Source organism: Cetorhinus maximus, chromosome 15 (genome assembly GCF_964194155.1).
Source record: "Cetorhinus maximus chromosome 15, sCetMax3.hap1.1, whole genome shotgun sequence".
In the NCBI taxonomy this organism is placed as follows: domain Eukaryota; kingdom Metazoa; phylum Chordata; class Chondrichthyes; order Lamniformes; family Cetorhinidae; genus Cetorhinus; species Cetorhinus maximus.
Window position 1 is genome coordinate 7,717,050 of NC_135893.1, and position 21,521 is coordinate 7,738,570.

General features: G+C 46.0%; 1 protein-coding gene across 2 annotated transcripts in view; it reads left to right on the forward strand.

Annotated features, from left to right (window-relative positions):
* Positions 1 to 5,504: 5,504 nt before the first annotated feature.
* Positions 5,505 to 21,521, forward strand: part of slc2a5 (solute carrier family 2 member 5) — a 51,793-nt gene continuing 35,776 nt past the window's right edge. The window contains exons 1-4 of one of the 2 annotated variants that reach the window (XM_078557829.1): positions 5,505 to 5,659; positions 6,307 to 6,453; positions 14,462 to 14,560; positions 17,698 to 17,858. In XM_078557829.1, coding sequence (XP_078413955.1) covers positions 6,409 to 6,453; positions 14,462 to 14,560; positions 17,698 to 17,858 — 305 coding nt within the window. In that variant the 5' untranslated portion in view covers positions 5,505 to 5,659; positions 6,307 to 6,408. Of the gene's footprint in view, positions 5,660 to 5,960; positions 6,066 to 6,306; positions 6,454 to 14,461; positions 14,561 to 17,697; positions 17,859 to 21,521 lie in introns of those variants that run through there. The other variant, XM_078557830.1, reaches the window with a different exon arrangement.

A 21,521-nucleotide genomic window follows, 5' to 3' on the forward strand; every position in this document is an offset into this window, starting at 1 on the left:
CAACCCTAAACTTCACACACGAGTAAGCGCCAGTGCCATGAGACTACAGGTGAAAGCTGCCATCTGCATCTGAATAATTGCAGTCCTAAGGCAGGAATATAAGAAAAAAAGAGGAGGGGAGAACCTCTTCAGCCTGTCTACATTCATGCATCTCTCAAGTCTACGTGTTTTACCACCCTTGTCCCTTATCAGCAAGTGATTTTAATTTTGAGAGCACAGGGGTTACAAACTGCCCTGTGGATTTCACTAAATTGCTCCATAAATTTCACCAAAAGCAGATCTGTTGGAATCCTGCACAAATTTCAGCTGACTAATTTTTGTTTTGAAATGCAGAGGCCAGTGAAAGCAGAAAACATAAGGAATAAGTAGCAGGAGTAGGCCTCGAGCCTGCTCTGCCATTCAATAAGATCATGGCTGATCTTGGCCTCAGTTCCACTTTCCTCCCTATTCCCCATAACCCTTGACTCACCTACAGTTCAAAATTCGGTCCATCTCAGCCTTGAATATAGTTAATGACTCAGCCTCCACGGCGACAGAGAATTCCAAAGATTAACAAAGAGAGATGAAGTTCCTGCTCACCTAAGTTCGGAAGCTTTGCCCCCTAGTTCTAGTTTCTCCCATGAGAAACGTCTTCACAGCTGCCACCCTGTCAAGCCCCTTCAGAATCTTATATGTTTTAGTAAGAACACCTTCTAAACTTCAATGAGTATAGGTCCAACCTGCTCAAACTTTCCTCATGAGGTAGCCCCTTTATCCCGGGAATCAACCTAGTGAACCTCTTACAATGCAAGAATATCCTCCTTTTAATAAGGAGGCGAAAGCCGTACACATTACTCTAGGGAGAGGATTATCCCCCTTTTGGGAGAGGGCGGGGGGTTGTGCGGGGGTGGGCGCAGACCCGATTGGCGCCCTCGATTGGGTCCGCACTGCCATTTTGCATGGACGGGCCAATTAAGGCCCGCCCAGCGTGACGCACACTGGAAGCGCTGTGTGCTCCCTGTGCGGGCGGCGGGGGTGATGGTTCGCTGAGTCAGGAGTGCGCTCTTTCACGCATACGCACGAAGGAGCGCAGAAATCTCCCTGAGGCACAGGTAAGTTTTATAAGTTTCAATAAAGAAAAAAAGAATTTAAGACATGTCCCCTCATGTGACAGTGTCACACGAGCTGGGACATGTCAATGAACCTTAGTGAAAAAATATATTTAATTTATAAACTCTTCATGAAACCTCATCCCGCCCTTGGATGAGGTTCCATGAAAAATGCGAAGGCCGCCTGGGCTCTTCACCTGCCCCGTCAACCTTAAGGTTGGATGGTTAGCTTTCTCAATAGGCTTAATTAGTTAATTAATGGCCTTAACAGGCCTTCGACAGTTTGGTGGGCGCGCAGCCGATTCAACTGCATGCCCACCGAACTGAAAATTTAAATGACGTGCATCAATTTATGCTTTGGTGAGTAGGCCCCGCCCCCACTCGCCGAGCAGAAAATACTCCCTTAGGTGTGGTCTCATCAACAACCTGTACGATTGTAGCAAAACTTTCCTACTTTAATGCTCCATCTCCCCTGCAATTAAGGCCAACATTCCATTTGCCTTCCTAATTCCTTGCTTTCCCGTTGCCAACCCAGATGGGATCAGTTTACCTGTCACAGACTAGGGATTGAATCCGGGACATTCTGGACCTGTATGTGTCCGTGATGCACAACCAAGTGAATTATTCCAGTGACGTTGATCATACCTGGAACACTCTACCCAAAAAGGTGGTGAAAGTTGATTCTATAAGTAATTTTAAAAGGGAGTTGGACACATACTTGAGGATGAGGAATGTTACAAGGTTATGGGCAAACAAAAGCAACAATAGGTCTCAGTCTAAGCACAGCTACTCTTTCAAACAGCCAGAACAAGCATGATGGGCTGAATAACCCTCTTCTATGCATCTATGATTCTAACTATATTTCTCGACTTTCCTACTATCAGCTACAGGGCACAAGTCAGGAGTGTGATGCAATACTCTTGACTTGCCTGGATGAGCGCAGTTCCAACAACACTAAAGAAGCTTGACACCATCCAGGACAAAGCAGCTCCTTGATTGGCACCACATCCACAAACATTCACTCCCTCCATCACTGACGCACAGTGGCAGCAGTGTGTACCATCTTCAAGATGCACTGCAGCAACTCACCAAGGCTCCTTCGACAGCACCTTCCAAACCTGTGGCCTGTACCACCTAGAAGGACAAGGGCAACAGACACATGGGAAACCACCACCTGCACGTTCCCCTCCAAGCCACTCACCATCCAGCCATTCCTTCCCTGTTGCTGGATCATAATCTTGGAACTCCCTTTCTAACAGCACAGTGGGTGTACCTACATCACATGGACTGCAGCGGTTCAAGAAGGCAGCTCACCACCACCTTCTCAAGGGAAATTAGGGATGGGCAATAAATGCTGGCCCAGCCAGCGATGCCCGCATCCCATGAACAAACAAATAAATAAATAAACATTACACCAGAGAAACACCATTCAGTCTATCATGTCTTGAGTCCAATCTGACTTTCCAACTTGCTTCTATTATCCTAATAATATTCTAATTTTTCTAGTACCTGCCTAATCCATTTTTTTTTAAAAGAAAAAGCTATGGGCTTGACTTCAGCAACCTACAGCGAAACCCATATTCTAATCCCCCTCTGTGTGAAGAAATTTTAATTTCCTTCATTCTTAAGTGTTTATTTTAAATTTGTGTCTCTTATTACATTCCAACTGGCAATGTCTCACTTTGTACCTCATCATAATCCTTCATATCAGGTCACCACTTAACTTTCTCAGCTCTGGTGAGAATAATTTATTGTGTAGGGAGGAGCAGGAGGACTTTGAGATTATCTGGCTGGTTGGTTAAGAGTTAAAAGTATAAGTAAAACTATCATTCTCTAAGCTACAAGTCTGCAGAGGTAAATTATTGACCAAAGAGAATTTAATCAGTTTTTTTGTAACAAGATCACAATGCAAGCAATTTTCAACCATCATTATGAGGCTTGGCATTAAACTGATTATTGCTGTACTATGATCACACATGTCTGAATGCTCCTTAACCCTTTGAGCAGCGTCTATATTTGATAGCCGTGAATCAATATTGAAAGTACAACACTGTGGAAGGAATTTGCCACTGCTGCAACATTTAGCCTGAGGATGGCCCACAGTCTTATGTTGGCCAATAAATTATGTAGTTGTTTGATGATCCAATAAATATTACACAGTGACCAGGCTCCACGCCCTCACATCAACAACTTTCATTTATATAGCACCTTTAACATGGTGAATAATCTCAAGATGGTTCACAGGAGCATCAATCACGAAACATAAACAAATATTAGGACAAGTCACCGAAAGCTTGGCCAAAGAGGTAAGTTTTAAGGGTAGCCTTAAAGGGGTAGATAGGTAGCGAATGGAGAGGTTTAGGGAGGGAATTCCAGAGCTTCCTAACAAGAGGAGGCTGCTCTCATTTTCCACTTACATTCTTACATCACCAACATTGTTTTGTTTGATAGTCAATTTCAAAATAATTTCCTATTTTCTATTTATTTGTCTCCTCTCTTTCAACCCAAAGGCCCCAAATAGGAGGCAGTGGAAAGTAAATTTCAAAATATAGTAAGTAGACTTTCTCAACTCAAATCTTTGCATCTTGCTCACTAGCTGCTCGTATCGGGGGTATTGTGGGGACATTAACCATTCTCTAACACTTCTACTCCAAAAAGTAACTGTGACTCTAGCTGAGATTCAGAGAAATAGCCACCTCCAACCCTTTTGTACATCCCCAAGTAATCCCAGCTCTGGGTCGAGACAGTGAAGGACTGCATGTTCACTGAGGTTCTGCTGCTCATCCACTGTAACGTGAATGGAAGATCCATTGAAACCATAGAATAATGTCAGTCAGGCGGGAGAATCCCCACTCTCCCCATGGAAACTCACTGCCCAATGTGTTCATCCACAAGTGAAAACACAGCTGTGCCCAATCTGCCATTGCCTGATATGTGCACATGTTGGATTTGCCACAGGAATCCCTGTTTAGTGATTAGGAAGGAATTTGGGCTTTTCTCCTTCGTCTCCTAAAGGCACTTAGGCCTAATTGTTGCACATCAACCACCACTCTACTCAGCATTGACCAAAACCTGTGCCTGGGACCTTCCTGGATCAATACTACACTGGGCCATTCATCAAGTAATCTACATGTTGATTTTCATCATTCCTACCAAGGTAACTCCAATAGCCCCCTCCATTCCCTGGCCAGCGAACCCACCCAATCTTCCACTATGATCCCTAATGCCAAGAACAAAAGTGGCAACGTTAAAGGAAAACCATCGCTCCACATTCCCCTCCACCATCCTTGCTTGGAAAAATGCTGCTGGCTCTGGAGTGGCCACAGATGCAATGTGACAAGGCTTGGAGCAAACCTTTCTGCTTCTCTCGTATCACAGCTAAAACTGCAACAGTGCTTCCACTAACAGCGCTGGGAGCGTTGTGTCAAGGTGAAAATGAAACTACACGTACCTTTATTTCTTTGGGGGACTGCTTAAACTCAAGGGGGCCCCCATGGCAAAATTAATAACACAATAATCACAAACAAAACCAGCAGCCCTGACAGAGAACATGTGACAGGACATTGTGAGTGCACAGTCCACAGCTTAATATCCATTAAAATTAAATTTAAATAAATGGAAGGAAAAAAACATGTTTCCTGTCACACACTGTCTATTAGCACTGCTTCCTGCTGAGAGTGTGGGAATGCTGGATTATCCGTTTAATGCATTCCATTACTTGGCTTAAACAGTTTAACACCTGCATTCAAGTGAAGGACAGGGGAATATCAGGTGAAGATGTCCCTTGCGGGTGTCAGTGTGGAACTCGGGAGGGATTGGTGCCCTTGGGCAAGAGTGGGCAGATGTTCCACCTCGTCTCCACGGGTGAAGGAGTCTCCAGGAATTTCCAGGATGCAGTTTGTATTTTAAAATCCATTTTGTACCTCAGGTGGAAAGTTACAAAATACATGCCTATAATTCCCAGAGGTACACTCACTGCGATGGAAGAGCCCTGGGAGATGAAACAGCTTCCTTCAGTGCTAACATTCTATGGTACTTTACTAAAGAACATTTTGTGGGGAACAAGAGAGATTTTTTAAAAAATGAGGCATATGAACATTTATCTCAGCCCTTTATTTCATTCAGAATATTTACATGAATGTCATGATCAAAATCAAAAAACCTTTTGAATCTCACCAATTGATTCTCATGCCTGCTAGAGTGCAGTCAAAGGGGTTAAAAGATAAACCATGCCAGGAAAGACTAATGTGTTAAAACTGATGCTTATCTCAAACATTTAGAATTAAAGTAAACATCAAAACATCGACTCATCCAGTAGTTCAGTGAGTTTATTCAAAAGTTAAAGTTTGATGTTATGCTATATAAACATTTGTACGGTGGTAGATGAATAACTAGGACACAGCCAGTAAACAGTTTACATCGGGTAATGGATTGCTAAGACCCCACAATATTACAAAGCCATTTTAACCAAGTCAAACCTATATGCGGAAGTGTGGATAACAATTAACCCCGTTGTCCATGGTTCAGGCACAGTGTGAAGAGGGCAAGGCTATTATGTAGCTGTGTGAAAGGTATGAACCTTAAATATTTTTTAAAGTAACGGAAATGCGGTTTAGGTGTCAACTTATTGCATTTTTCTCTTGAAGGCTGTGGATTCCAGCCAAACTGTGGGGCATGAGTTCGTAATCTAATCTGGCACTTTGGTGCAGTGCTGATGGAGTGCTGCATTGTTGGGGGTGCCATCTTTCAGATTAGACAATAGAAACATGGTCTGCCTTTCCAGGTGTACATAAAAGATCTCATGGCACCATTTGGAGAAAAGAAGGGAGTTCTGGAGGCCTGGGCAATGTTCATCCCTCAGCAACACCACCAAAAGCAAATTAACTGGTCAAATATAACATTCTCTTGCAGGGTTCAAAATTGGCTTAGATAACAATAATGACTGCGATGCATCAACAACGCATCAAAAAGCACCATGTGAATGCGATTTCTTTTTTTATATCACTTATTTTACTGGTTGTGGGGTATTTTGAAAGTTTCAAAGTTTAGGATGCACATTTATCTTTGTGCAAGGTGTAAGCATTTTGTAAACTTTGGTTAGTGAATGGGGAGTTTTTAACCCTGCGAATACAATACTTGTTCTTAATCATGATATAATTGAATTAGCCCATAATGTCCACCAAATGACTCAACTGGGGCCAATTATACATCTCAACAGGTAATAGTGCCTTCTTCCTGATAACGTGTCCAAAGTCCAAGGTATCAACATTCAAGACATTTCAGATCAGGATTTCTAAGCTACGAAGATAATCAAGAAATTATGGAAGAGCCAGAGGTTTTCCAACAGCCTACTAAAAGAAAAGGGGTAAGTTTCAGTTTCCTTTGCTTGTTTTCTATGTGGGGCTGGTTGTAAACATAATGCATTGCTGTTCAGCTAAGGCTTGGTGCAGTCGCTATACCTTATCTGTGAAGTTTTTACAGAATCACAGAATTGTTACGGTGTAGGAGGCCATTCAGCCCATCATGTCTGCACTGGCTGTCTGAGCATTTTAACTTAGTGCCATTCTCCTGCCTTTTCCCCGCGACCCTGCACATTGTTTCTATTTAGATAATCATCCAATGCCCTCTTGAATGCCTCAATTGAACCTGCCTCCTCCACACTTCCAGACAGTGCATTCCAAACCCTAACTACTTGCTGTGTGAAAAAGGTTTCTCTTAACTCGCATTTGCTTCTTTTGCAAAATACTTTAAAACTGTGCCCTCCGGTTCTCGATCTGTTTACGAGCAGGAACAGTTTCTCCCTATCTACTCTGCCCAGACCCTTCATGATTTTGAAAACTTCTATCAAGTCTCCTCTCAGTCTTCTCCTCTCCAAGGAAAACAGTCCCAAATTCTCCAGTCTTTCCTTATGACTGAAGAGTCTCATCCCTGGAACCATTCTCGTAAACCTTTTCTGCACTCTAGGTCATTTATATATATCAGAAAGAGCAAGGGTCCCAATACCGACCCCTGGGGAACTCCACTATAAACCTTCTTCCAGCCTGAAAAATACCCATTAACCATTACTCTCTGTTTCCTATCCCTCAGCCAATTTTGTATCCACTGCCCCTTTTATTCCATGACCTATAACTTTCCTCACAAGTCTGTTGTGTGGCATTGCATCGAACGCCTTTTGTAAGTCCATATGCACCACATCAACGGCCTTGCCCTCATCAACCATCTCTGTTACCTCTTCAAAAAACTTCGGCAAGTTAGTTAGACAGAGATAAAAACAAAAAGCTACTGCGGATGCTGGAAATCCAAAACAAAAACAGAATTACCTGGAAAAACTCAGCAGGTCTGGCAGCATCGGTGGAGAAGAAAAGAGCTGACGTTTCGGGTCCACATGACCCTTCAACAGAACTGAAGCATAGTTAGGAGAGAGGTGAAATATAAGCTGGTTTAAGGTGGGGGGCGGGGGGAGAGAGAAGTTGAGGGTGGGGTGGTTGTGGGGACAAGCAAGCAGTGATAGGAGCAGATAATCAAAAGATGTCACAGACAAAAGGATCAAAGGGGTGTTGAAGGTGGTGATATTATCTAAGAAAAGTGCTAATTAAGAATGGATGGCAGGATACTCAAGGTTTTTTTTTCAATAATTTATATAGATTCTTCTTTTCCCACCTATTTCCATTATTTTTAAATCTACAAATAATACCTTGTTAGTCTTTCCACCCCACCCCCACTAGAGCTGTACCTTGAGTATCCTGCCATCCATTCTTAATTAGCACTTTTCTTAGATAATATCACCACCTTCAACACCTCTTTGATCCTTTTGTCTGTGACATCTTTTGATTATCTGCTCCTATCACTGCTTGCTTGTCCCCACAACCACCCCACCCTCAACTTCTCTCTCCCCCCACCCCCCACCTTAAACCAGCTTATATTTCACCTCTCTCCTAACTATGCTTCAGTTCTGTTGAAGGGTCATGTGGACCCGAAACGTCAGCTCTTTTCTTCTCCACCGATGCTGCCAGACCTGCTGAGTTTTTCCAGGTAATTCTGTTTTTGTTTTAGTTAGACATAGCTTTCCTTTAACAAACCCATGCTGACTCTTCCAAATCAATCCACATTTTTCTATGTGACTATTAATTCTATACCGAATAATTGTTTCTAGAAGTTTCCCCAACCCCTGAAGTTAAACTGATTGGCCTGTAATTGCAGGGCAGATCTTTACAACCTTTTTTTGAACAAGGGTGTAATGTTTACAAATCCTAATCCTCCGGCACCTCCCCTGAATCCAGGGAACATTGAAAGGTTATTGCTAGTGCCTCTGCGATTTCCACTCTCACTTCCTTCAATATTTTTGGATGCATCTCTTCTGGTCCTGCTGCCTTATCAACTTTAAGTACTGATAGTTTATCTAGTCCTCCTCCTTATCAATTTTAAACCCTTCTAGTGACTGAGTTTCCTCCTCTGTCACCATGGCCTGGGCAGCACTTGCCTCGTAGGTAAAGACAGATGCAAAGTATTCACTTAACACCTCAGCCATGCCTCTTGCCCCTATGTGTAAATCCCCTTTTTGGTCCCTAATCGACCCTACTCCTCCTTTTACTGCCCTTTTACTATTGATGCGCTTATAGAATACTTTGGGATTTCCTTTTATGCTAGCTGCCAGTCTTTTTTCATAATCCCTCTTTGCTTCCCGTATTTGCTTTTTTACATCCCTTCTGAACCTTCTGTATTCAGCTTGGTTCTCAATTGCATTTACTACCTGGCACCTGTCATAAGCACACTTTTACTTCTTTAACTTAATTTCTACCTCCTTTGTCATCCAGGGAGCTCTGGATTTGTTTGTCCTACCCTTTCCTTTTGAGGGAACATACATTGACTTTGTCTGAACCATCTCCCATTTGAAGGTAGCCCATTGTTCAGCTACTGTTTTTCCCGCCAACCTTTGGTTCTAGTCTATCCGGCCCAGCTCCATTCTTGCCCCACTGAAGTCCACTCTCTGCCAGTGGATTATTCTTACTCTGGATTGACAAATGTCATTTTCCACTGTAATCCTAAACCTTATGATAGCATGATCACTGTCCCCTAAATGTTCTCCCATTGTCACTTGATCTACTTGGCCCACCTCATTCCAAGAACCAGGCCTATCAGTGCCTCCTCTCTTGTTGGACTGGACACATAATGCTGAAGGAAATTCTCCTGAACACAATCAAAGAATACTTGTCCCTCACTGCCTCTTACACCACCACTATCCCAGTCTATATACAGGTAAAGTCCCCCATTATAACTACTCTACAATGTTTACACCTCTCTGTAATTTCCTTGCAGATTTGTTCCTCTATATCCTTTCCACTATCTGGTGGTCTATATATTACACTGAGCAATGTAATTGCACCCTTCTTATTCCTTAGCTCTAGCCAAATCGATTCTGTCCTTGAATCCTCTGACACATCCACTTTCTCCAGTACTGCAATACTCTCCCTAACCAAAAACGCCACCCAACCCCCCTCCTTTTTTCCCTTTTCTATCTTTTCTGAACACCTAGTAACCAGGAATATTTAGCTCCCAGATTTGCCCTTCCTTAAGTCAGGTCCTTAAGTTATCGCCACAACATCATAATGCCACAAGGCAATCTGTGCCTGTAACTCCCCAATTTTATTAACTATACTCTATGCATTCACATACATGCAGCGTAACCCTGATTTAGATTTCAATGCTTGTTCCTTTACTCCGACTCCATCTATTAACTTACTATTCCCTATTTTAGTGCTGTCTGCCTCTCCCAGCATTCCATGCACACTGGTATTACTTTCTGATATTTTCTCCTGGTTCCCACACCCCTGGTGAGTTAGTTTAAACTCTCCCCAACAGCACCAGCAAAACGACCCGCAAGGAACTCAGTCCCGACTCTGTTCAGATGCAACCCGTCCGGCTTGTACAGGTGCCATCTCTCCCAGAGCCAGTCAAAGTGTCCCAGGAATCTAAAGCCCTCCCCCCTGCACCATCTTTCCAGCCACACATTCATCTGTCTTATCTTCCTATTTCTGTACTCACTTGCACGTGGCACTGGGAGCAATCTGGAGATTACTACTTTAGAGATCCTGCTTGTTAATTTTCTACTTAGCTCCCTAAATTCTGATTACAGGATTACATCCCCCTGCCTACCTAAGTCATTGGTACCAATGTGGACCACGACCTCTAGCTGATCACCCTGATTTCCAATCATTATCACAGGCCTGGAGTATCTTGCACCACAAAATAAAAACACTATGGATGCTGCGGACCTGAAATTAGAAAGGGAAAATGTTAGAAATACTCAGCATCTGCAGAGAAAGAGTTAATGGACAGGATTTTCCATCGCCCATGGGGGGTGAGGTCAGGGTGCGGGCGCACTTTGAAAATAGCGCACCCAGTGTCGGTGTCAGTGTCCTGATGCCTCTGGAACACGTTGGTATTTCCAAAGTGAGGGCGGTGGGCCGGGGTTGGAATTAGGAACCCGCTCCTCTCCAATTAACGGCCCATTATTCTCCCTTAGGCACTTGTTAATGGGCTGAGGAAGGCCATGAGGCGATTTTTCACATCACTGATCGTCAAACTCAAAACGTCTGGTGTACGTTAGCGCCCAGCTGTCAGATCCAATGTGCCAAGCTGCCAATTAATGCTTTTGGTGGGGAAAAGATTTTGACAGTAAGGATTTTAATCTCAGATGGCAGCCAAGTCTCAGGTCGAATGCTATACCTTTTGGTCAACTGTTTGGTCACTTCCCCACACTGTGAGGCTGCTGGCTCCCTGATGTCCTGCTTCCTCTCTTCCCCAAGGCAACAGCAGACCCCGTCATGGCTGCCATCTGTCTTTGAAGATAGTGCTCCACAGGTAGCTCTCATCTCTTCACAGTCTCAGCACCACGAACCCAGCACGGAACCTGCCTCCAGCACAATTAGGGCATCTGCACAGGAAGAGAGCAGCACATGAGTCGCACAGACATGGCAGGGGCTGGGGACCCAGAACGTATCTGGGCCTCAGGTTCCTGAACCCCGGATTGAAAATCAAGCCTCAGCTTGATGACACCTCATCAGGACGGGAAAAAAGGTCGGGATTAAGCAGTTTACCGGCGAGTGCAGAAGCAAGAATATTTTGTACTGTTTCAAACAAAATGGAAGAAGAGTCATACGGACTGGAAATGTTCACTCTGCTTTCCTCTCCACAGATGCTGCCAGCCCTCCCTGCTGGGTCTTTCCAGCATTTTCTGTTTTTTATTGGAAAGCAGCCCTAATGTTTTAAGGGGTTAATATATCTTGGCATAGAACTGAACCATTTAAGTGTAAACATCTCAGGATAAATACCTGGAGTTGAATTTTTCACGGGAATGGGCACAAAGGAAGCGGGTTTCCCGGCTCCATGCTACCCCCGGACCATTTTGTCCAGAGTTAGGGTGGCGGGGGCTGACAGGGCTACCTGCCCTTAGGCAGCGAGTAGCCAATTGACCCTTTTAGGGGCCTATTAAGGCCTATTGTCCGAGGGCAGCTGGAGTTTTCCTGGAGGATCTGGGGAACAGAATAGCTGCTTGGAGGCGGACTCCCAGTTGCAGGTCGGTGGGGATAGGGGTGAGAGGGGAAGCTCTCCAGGTGGGCTGAGTTTATTCTGTATTTTAAATTTTAAAAGAGGGCATCTCAATCTTGGGCCCCGTCTCCCTCACTCACCTTGGAAGGCCAGTTCCTGCTCCTTCCGGCCGGAGGCTCATCCCATTGGCCCTCCAGCTTTGAGAGTCCATCCACAATCCTTAACTGGACAGGAACGTCCGACCCCTTTGAGGAACCTCACAGCTGTTCCCCGCAGGGTGAGAGCTTTACACCCCCACTGGAGGCTGACGGGGGCTCCTGAAGTCCGCAGGGAGAATCCTGCCCCTGGTTTGTGGTGGGTTACCTGATCTTAGGGTGTTGCAAAGCGCATAGCAGCCAAAGAAGCATTTCTGAAGTGTCATCATTGTTGTAATGTGAAGAGAGGCAGCAGACAAATGACACAGATCAAAGTCTCACAAACAGTATTGAGATAAATGATCAGATAACCTGTTTTAGTGGTGGTGGTTAAGGGATTCATTGTTGGTCGGGGCACTGGCAACAACTCCCCAAATTTCTCCTTGAACAGTGCTGGAGGGACTTTCATTAGGGAATTGCAATTGGCCTCAGTGCCTCTGGGGCAGGGAAGAGAGAAAAAAATCGTCCAACATTCCTTCTCGACTGCTGTTTTTGCTTGTGTGTGTTTGCGCACAGGCACGTGCATGTGTGCTTGTGCCTGCGTGTGTGCATATTTATATTTGTGCATATATGCATGCTTAGATGTGCACACGTATGTAATACATCTGACCATAAACTTGGTCTAAAGTCAAACCATAAATATTATTTAACACAAAAACAGAATTACCTGGAAAAACTCAGCAGGTCTGGCAGCATTGGCGGAGAAGAAAAGAGTTGACGTTTCGAGTCCTCAAGACCTTTCAGCAGAACTGAGTGAAGTTAGGAGAGGGGTGAAATATAAGCTGGTTTAAGGTGTGGGGGGGGGAGCTGGGAGGGAGGAGGGGAGAGAAGTTGGGTGGGGGGGGGCGGTTGTAGGGACAAGCAAGCAGTGATAGGAGCAGATAATCAAAAGATGTCACAGACAAAGGAACAGAGAGGTGTTAAAGGTGGTGATATTATCTAAGAGAATGTGCTAATTAAGAATGGATGGCAGGACACTCAAAGTACAGCTCTAGTGGGGGTGGGGTGGAAAGACTGACAGGGTATTATAGTTATAGATTTAAAAATAATGGAAATAGGTGGGAAAAGAAAAATCTACATAAATTATTGGAAAAAACAAAAGGGAGGGGGAAGAAACGGAAATGGGGGTGGGGATGGGGGAGGGAGTTTAAGATCTAAAGTTGTTGAATTCAATATTCGGCCCGGAAGGCTGTAAAGTGCCTAGTCGGAAGATGAGGTGCTGTTCCTCCAGTTTGCGTTGGGCTTCACTGGAACAATGCAGCAAGCCAAGGACAGACATGTGGGTAAGAGAGCAGGGTGGAGTGTTAAAATGGCAAGCGACAGGGAGGTTTGGGTCTTTCTTGCGGACAGACCGTAGGTGTTCTGCAAAGCGGTCGCCCAGTTTGCGTTTGGTCTCTCCAATGTAGTGGAGATCGCATTGGGAGCAACGAATGCAGTAGACTAAGTTAGGGGAAATGCAAGTGAAATGCTGCTTCACTTGAAAGGAGTGTTTGGGCCCTTTTACGGTGAGGAGAGAGGAAGTGAAGGGGCAGGTGTTGCATCTTCTGCGTGGGCATGGGGAAGTGCCATAGGTGGGGGTTGAGGAGTAGGGGGTGATGGAGGAATGGACCAGGGTGTCCCGGAGGGAACGATCCCTACGGAATGCCACCGGGGGGGGGGTGAAGGGAAGATGTGTTTGGTGGTGGCATCATGCTGGAGTTGGCGGAAATGGCGGAGGATGATCCTTTGAATGCAGAGGCTGGTGGGGTGATAAGTGAGGACAAGGGGGACCCTATCACGTTTCTAGGAGGGAGGAGAAGGCGTGAGGGCGGATGCGCGGGAGATGGGCCGGACACGGTTGAGGGCCCTGTCAACGACCGTGGGTGGAAAACCTCGGTTAAGGAAGAAGGAGGACATGTCAGAGGAACTGTTTTTGAAGGTAGCGTCATCAGAACAGATGCGATGGAGGCGAAGGAACTGAGAGAATGGGATGGAGTCCTTACAGGAAGCGGGGTGTGAGTAGCTGTAGTCGAGGTAGCTGTGGGAGTCGGTAGGCTTGTAATGGATATTGGTGGACAGTCTATCATCAGAAATTGAGACAGAGAGGTCAAGTAAGGGAAGGGAAGTGTCAGAGATGGACCATGTGGAGGGGTGGAGATTGGAAGCAAAATTAATAAATTTTGCCAGGTCCCGACGAGAGCATGAAGCCGCACCGAAGTAATCATCGATGTACCGGAGAGAGAGTTTTGGGAGGGGGCCGGAGTAGGACTGGAACAAGGAATGTTCCACATACCCCATAAAAAGACAGGCATAGCTGGGGCCCATGCGGGTACCCATAGCCACACCTTTTATTTGGAGGAAGTGAGAGGAGTTAAAGGAGAAATTGTTCAGTGTGAGAACAAGTTCAGCCAGACGGAGGAGAGTAGCGGTGGATGGGGATTGTTCGGGCCTCTGTTCAAGGAAGAAGCTAAGGGCCCTCAGACCATCGTGGTGGGGGATGGAGGTGTAGAGGGATAAAGATTATTTGCTTTTTTTACATTAACTATGGCTAATCTATTTTAATCTCTCAATTTGTCAATCGGTTTTTTTATTAGTCATGTTTATTAATTTATTAATCGGATGATTTGATGTGATGTTCTTCCTTTTCTCCAGCGTTTGACCAGTGTGCTGGCTTTGACTACTCTTGTGTCTTCATTCGGATCTTCATTCCAATATGGCTACAATGTTGCTGTTGTTAACTCTCCGGCTGTGGTAGGTCACTAAAATATTTGCATTGTCCATTCATTACTCCTCCTTGGGCTGTGCAAGTGGACCTCAGTGAGCAAGGTAATTTGAGAAAAACTTGGCAGCAATGAGTAGTTCAGCCTATCTTGGCTCCTGGTCACTGCAACAGTACATGCAATCTTTTCATCTTCATTGCTTATTCTTTTTTGACTGAACATTTATTTCCTAAGTGTATCTCTGCCCTCAGTACCATCATACAATTTAGGAGCAGGAGTAGGCCATTCGGCCCTTTGAGCCTGCTCCACCATAGAACAAGATCATGACTGATCTGACTGTAACCTCAACTCCACATTCCCATTTACCCCCAGTAACCTTTCACCCCCCTTGGTTATCAAGAATCTACCTATCTCTGCCTTAAAAGTATTCATGCTCTATTTTAATACTTCCACCTTTCTCTTGATATAAGAATGTTTATTATTCTATCATACTTTTGGCCCACACTTTCATTACAATCAGAATATTTGGTGTTAAATGATTGAAATCCTCGTCCATGACTCTGTTACCTCCAGACCCAATGGGTGAGATTTTTTGCACTGGCTGATTTGGGGCAATCTCAGGTGTGATGGGTCTTCCACCCACAGCAAAGCTGGGATCTTGATTCTGGATAATCTTCCAGCCTTCCAGAATCATTGATATATTGTTAGACAGGCTCCCCGATCTCTGTTAGTCAATCCAATCAGAAAGGACATGGAGCTTAGCAGTGTCAGGATTTGAAGACCTGCCGCTCTTTAGTGATTTTGCAGCTTCTGAACTGCCAGTTAAAGTTTTAGACCCCCTCCTTCACCAAATCAATTGACCAGACTCCCTCAATGAAAAAAAAAAGTCTTACTCCGCTCCCTCCCGCATACAGCAGCCTGCGCCCTCACCACCCAATACACACACCACCATAATAACACTGAGCACTAAAGACCAATGGGCACCTCTGCTCTGCTGCCCAAGGGTTCTATGGTGCAGATGATGCCAAATTTGTTGGAGGATACATTTCCATCCTTTATACCGGCTTACACTCTCCCCGTCTATATATAAGGAGGTTTTGCGGAAGGAGGGTGAGTAATCCTGGTCAAGTCCTTTCATAACTTCCTGTCCTTCAAATGTCCACTGTCCATAAGTTCCAATCCATCCAAAAATCTGTTGCTTACACCCTGACTTTTTCTAAGTTTCGTCCACCTATTGCATTCATATTCTCATTGACCTACACTGGCTCGCTGTCCCCCAAAACATCACATTTAAAATACCAAAGCCCCATTGCCTCACCCCAATCCTCCCACAATGATTCGCATTTAATTCCTTCCGTCCTCTGAGAAGAACTTTGAAATGTTTTTCTACGTTGAAAACAAACCTGAGTTTCTGAATGAAGAGCTTATACCAAAGTAAATGTGATCAGCACAATACGCCAATAACTGTACAATACACCTCTCCTATATAATTCAAAGAAAGCAAAGGAGTCGAGAGTCGATTGTTCATTGGGTTCCCAGGTATGTTCTTGTGTGGCATTATACTGGAATTGGTAAGGTAACTGAGAGCTTACTCTGAGCATGTGAAGACCAGGGGCACTGGAGGTATGCACTCCATAAAAACCCCAATTCTAGTTTTGCCTTTAACGAGGCCATATTTTTCTGAATAACTGCAATATCTCTGATTAAGCCTTTTGTGCTTTCCTAATAAATGCATCATTTTATAGTGCACCCTTCTCCTGTCTCAATTTTTTGTTATTTTGATGAAAGCCAAAATTTACTGGGCAAATAAATTGTTCTAAATGTAGCCATAAAGTCGCATGGATTAATCCCACTAATGGATGCATTCATATAATTACAAACTAGGAGAGTTAGAGAGTAAATGAAACCTATAAGCGAGCTTCTGTGACCCAATTGTGTATCTACCAGCTGGTATCATTCACTTCTGCTGCTTCTGTTTGACAGCAACACTGAAACCAAATGCTTGCCTCAACATAGCCCAGTGGAAAAGATTCAATTCACTCAAGAATATGTAAAATAACTGAACTGCAAAATAAAGTTCATTCTCCAAGGCACTGTTCCCCGCAAAGCTTGCTAGGTTACTGCAAACAATATCATAAAAATCATTGAACTGCATAATGAGTCTTCCAGGTAGTAAAACAATCTCTTGCTAAGATCATCTATTTGAATTGCAACACACTTTTTGTGAAATTAATATTTTGTTAATGGTACATCATTATAACAAGGGGTAATGACAGCTAAAATGTTATAATTCTATTAAGTATTGAGTGCTGATATTCAGCATTTCTTTCAAGATGAATTAGTTATGGAGGAGGTGTTGAAAGAACAAATGTTCAACTATGAAATATGATTCCTGGTTATTGATGACGGGAACCTTAAACAGAATGACACACTCTGAATAGTATAGGGACTACACTCGCTTATGAGTTTGAGGGCCATGGATTTAAATGCCACTCTAGGATTTGAGCACATAATCGTCATTAACACCTCAGTGCATTGCTGAGGGAATACTCAATTATTGAGGGGTAGATGGTTGGGGGGGGGTTGTGGGGGAGAGGGTGCCATGCCTTTGATGTGGCAGCAAAGTTCTTCGCCTGTCCGGGCAGATGTTAAACAATGACACCACTTGTAGAAGGACAGGGAGTTTGCACACTATCCCAGTCAGTATTCATTCCTCAACCATCGCCATTAAAAAATTGGCATCGGCCATTTAGCTCTTTCCTGTTTGTGGGACCGTGCTCTGTGCAAATTGGCTCCTCGTAGTGACTACACTTCCAAAGTAATGCATTGACTGCGAAGCATTTTGAGACATCCCGAAGATGTGAATGGGATTAACTAATGCAAATTCTTCCTTTCCTGAGACATAAACTGGAGCAGCTTCTTATCATTATCACAAAATGCTGTCTTGATGATGCATTTTGTATCGTTATACCACACTGCATTGTGGTTTGCCAGACACTTCTTGATAAAAATGATGCCTCCAGTTCCTCTTCAAGCCAAAAAAAAATTCCCCATGGAGCATTTCAGTGGAAACCCAATGTAACAAATAGTGACAAATTAGTCCGGCAATTATAAAGTTGAATGCTCTGAACGTTATTGGTACTTTGACTAATGTTTTATGTCTTACAGTACATGCAGCAGTTTTACAACCAGTCTTACTTTGATCGATATGGGAGCTACATGGACAGTAGATTCCAAACTGTGTTGTGGTCTCTCACTGTCTCCATGTATCCACTCGGAGGATTTTTTGGGTCCCTTATGGTTGCTCCGCTAGTAAATAAACTGGGCAGGTGAGCAGCTAAAGGTCAACAGATCAAGCATGCAGTATTGAATGCTCCAGAGTGTTTACAAGGCAGTCGTCTGACTGAGGGTTTCAGGTGGCATAATGAACCACACCAGTGTAGCCTGAGCAGACCCTGTCACGTGTGTCCTGAATAACGTTACAGCCTTAAGGTACTTCACATTACTATTGCATTTTTAGTGCTGGAACCCTATATCTAACTGGTGCCCTGTGCAAGAGTAACTAGCTGTTTGGACCATGGGATTGGTGAATTTAGCTCTATGCTTGAATTCCATTGGATGGTCCTCAATTTGGTGATAGTTAATGCAGTTGTGTTGCTGATATGCATTAACTCCAACACTAACAGGTTAACAGTCCTAAAATAATCACTACAGGTTTTGAAGAGATAATCAGCAGCGAATTATCAGGAAATAATAATGTTTTGGGAGGAAGATGCACCAATCGGTGCCGCACTTGTTCCAGAGTCAAACTCCAGATCTGAGGAAAAACTACAGATGATATCCTGCAATTCACTTCATTATCCTTGAACTAAGAGACCACTCCAGGCTCCCACTCCTGAGCCAGGATTTTCCGATGCTGTCAGTGGTGGGTGTAGTGACGGGCAGGGGTTGAGGGGGGAGTGGGGGAACAGTACGGCGGGAGCTGAAAAATCAGTTTCCCACCGGCGGGAATGAAATGACGGCGGGAATTTGCGCTCCCGCCCATCGTGGCAGGTCGCCATTCCCGCCAGCGGCCGGCACGAAGCCGTTTTACATTCCGTTATTGGGATGCAGATGAAGCCCCGACCAGAAACGTCCCCACCGTCCAATTATCTGCGCCACCAGCAGGATATCTCGCCAGTCCGGAACATGTTCAGACCAACCGTGACGTGGGACTCACCCGGAAGAAAGCCTGTGGCAGCTTGCAGAGACCAGAAGGTGGAGGGCCTCCAGCGACCATGGACCCTGGAACAGCACGTGCAGCAGTGGGTGGGTGGAGCATCAGCCACATGGATCCTCACCCTGCAGGAGCTTCCAGGATGTGGAGCTTCGCGCAGCAGCTGGTCGGCTGCATGAGGTATCGTTGGGCGGCGATGGTCTGTGCTGGCCAGGGGCAGGGGGGGGTGGGGGATTAGACAGGGAGGAGCGGAATGAAGAGGTGGGTCTGGTGTGGAGGCCTAGAAAGGTGGTGGGGGGGGAGGGGAGGGGAGGTTGTGTGTGGTAGGGGAAAGAGAGAGATGTTGTGGGTTGTGGAATGGGTGAGGTGGTTTATGAAGCAGGAGGGTGGGATGGGCTGTGGGGGAGTATGGGCGGTGTGGGGGGAGCAGTGTGCAGGTGTAACTGGCCATGAGGGGGTGAAGAGGTTCCTGTGGTGTCAACTGATGAGTCCTGGGGGGGCATACTGAGGGAATTGTTGATAGGAAGAGACCGTGAGGGTTAAAGAGGGCAGTGGCCGCCGGTAGGATGGGAGGGTGAGGGTCCTGCGATGTTGGGACGCTGGGGGTTGTTGGAGGGGACATGGAAGTAAAACTAGATTCTGGGGGTCAGCAGGATGAGGGGGGCAGCTGTTGATTGTCATGGGGGTGGGCTCCTCAGGAAGGTAGGGTACATGGTCGTTCACCTGCACAGGACAGAGGGTGATGGGGGAGGGTTGTAGGGTGACTGTGGGGAGACCAAAGGTCACGCCAGGAGGGTCAATGGTTTGTGGGGGGGTGGGTAAGGGTGTGGGTCACGGTGGGAGGCTGGAATGTGTAGGACTCTACCTGAAAGGTTGCAGGCCACCATGGCCGCTTGCAACTATCCAGAGCCTTGAGGCGCAGATCTCGAGATGCTGCATGGGAGTTGGGTCATTGGGGGAGGGTGGAGCGGAAGGTCAGCGCAGAGTACTGACAATGCTAAGGTGTTTCAACAGATGAGCGTGTGAAGGCCAAAGGCTCAGCGTGTGTGGGAGAATTCTTGCACATGGCTCACCAGGGCCCTGGTAAGAACCTTGCCTCCTACATGTGCATGATTCCGGGGGGCATAGAACCAGCCTGGGGTGTCCCCCTGAAGATGGCAGGGGGGTGCGCACAGTCTTAATGACTACGAATCACAATTAAACCACATCAGACCTCATTAAAGTGCATATGTAGCCTATTTACAAAGTCTTAAGAACATTACCAATCATATTACACCTGTGCAACCACAAGTGAAATCATAACTTCTTAATCTTTCATTCCTTACCACTTCTAGGTGCTCCCCTGATATTCGCAGCAGGGCTGGAGGCAGCCTGCTGACCGGTTGGCCCTGCTGTCTTGGATGACCTTGGCAGGCGTCCTTTAGAGACCTTTCATTCTCCTGCTGTGAGGCAGCTGCTCCGACTGCAGTCACAGAGATGAAGCTGAAGGGGTCACAGGCAAGGGGGATTCCGAAGGGCCAGACACCCTTAGAGAGCCCTGAGTGGAGGTCCCAGGGGCGTCCAGCCATTCTTCCTCGCTTTGGATGCCCAAGGGCCCCTGCCTGACCCCTTGAGGAGAAGGGACACCTGGAGAGAGGTCGAGGTGCCGTCCCACTCTTGCATAGGCACAGCAAGATCTCACCCACGGCTACAGCGTTGGAGTGCAGGTCTGCACGCTCCTCCGATGGAAACTGAGTCCTGCTGGATGAGCTTGTCCATGGCATTCGCCCTCCTCCCCATGGAGACCTCCATGCATGTACAGGTCGGAAACACTTCATTAGAGAACAGGCGCACAGACTCCTCTGCCTCACGTGCCACTCCATTGAGGGCCTCTGCCACCTCTGACTGATGTTCCCCCACCTCTCGCTGCATCTCCAACATCTCGGTCAGGGCCCATCCCAGAGACTCCTCATCTGACTTGGACGTCGCAGATGTCTCTTCCCCAGCAGTCCTCCGAGTGTCAGTGAGCTTGGCTGACCCTGCCTCCTCCTGCTGCGGACACGTGTCTGTGCGGTGACATCCAGAATGTGAGACCCTGCTTAAACTAGACCCAGCACCCACTGAGATGTGTATCTCTGGGCTGGTGGAGGGTGCAGGACAATGCTGCGATGGCTCTACAGATACACTTTCTTCCTCCTCCCCAATGTCCTCAGTCCTCTGTGGGCTGGAGGACCTGCTGGACAGGGATTCTTCTTCTGGCCTTCCCCTGTTCCTGCTGGCACCTGTAAGTGAGAGAGGAGCGAGCGAGTGACAGCAAGAGTTGCATCCATCATGGAGGAGCACATGTGACTGCATTATGGATCCTTAATGGATGGGGGCTGCCCGCCAACCTCTCCATCTGCACAAGCTTGGTCCAGTTCCCCCCCTTGCCTGCTCAGCTGACAGCTCCTTGAACTCTGTAAGGGGGTTCCTCAGTTCAGGCAGACCCCCTCCCATCTTCTCTTTCTCTCTCCTGTTGTGCTGTAACTTTTCCTGCACAAAGAGAGAAGATGGGGTTGAGAGCAATTGGGTTTCGGGTCTCTTTCTAATTCTTCCAGTCTTACAAATAACCCACTGGGTAGTGTGCCATGTGATTGATGCACTGCAGGTTGTCCACAAGGGTTCTGGGGCAGCACTCTCCGGAGCGGTGAGTCCACGCAGATAGAAGGATAAAGCTCACAGAGGCTGGTCATTAGTGGGGTGCTCGCTGGTGCCCTCAACGCCTAACTCCCTTCCCCCCCCAAGACAATATGGCACC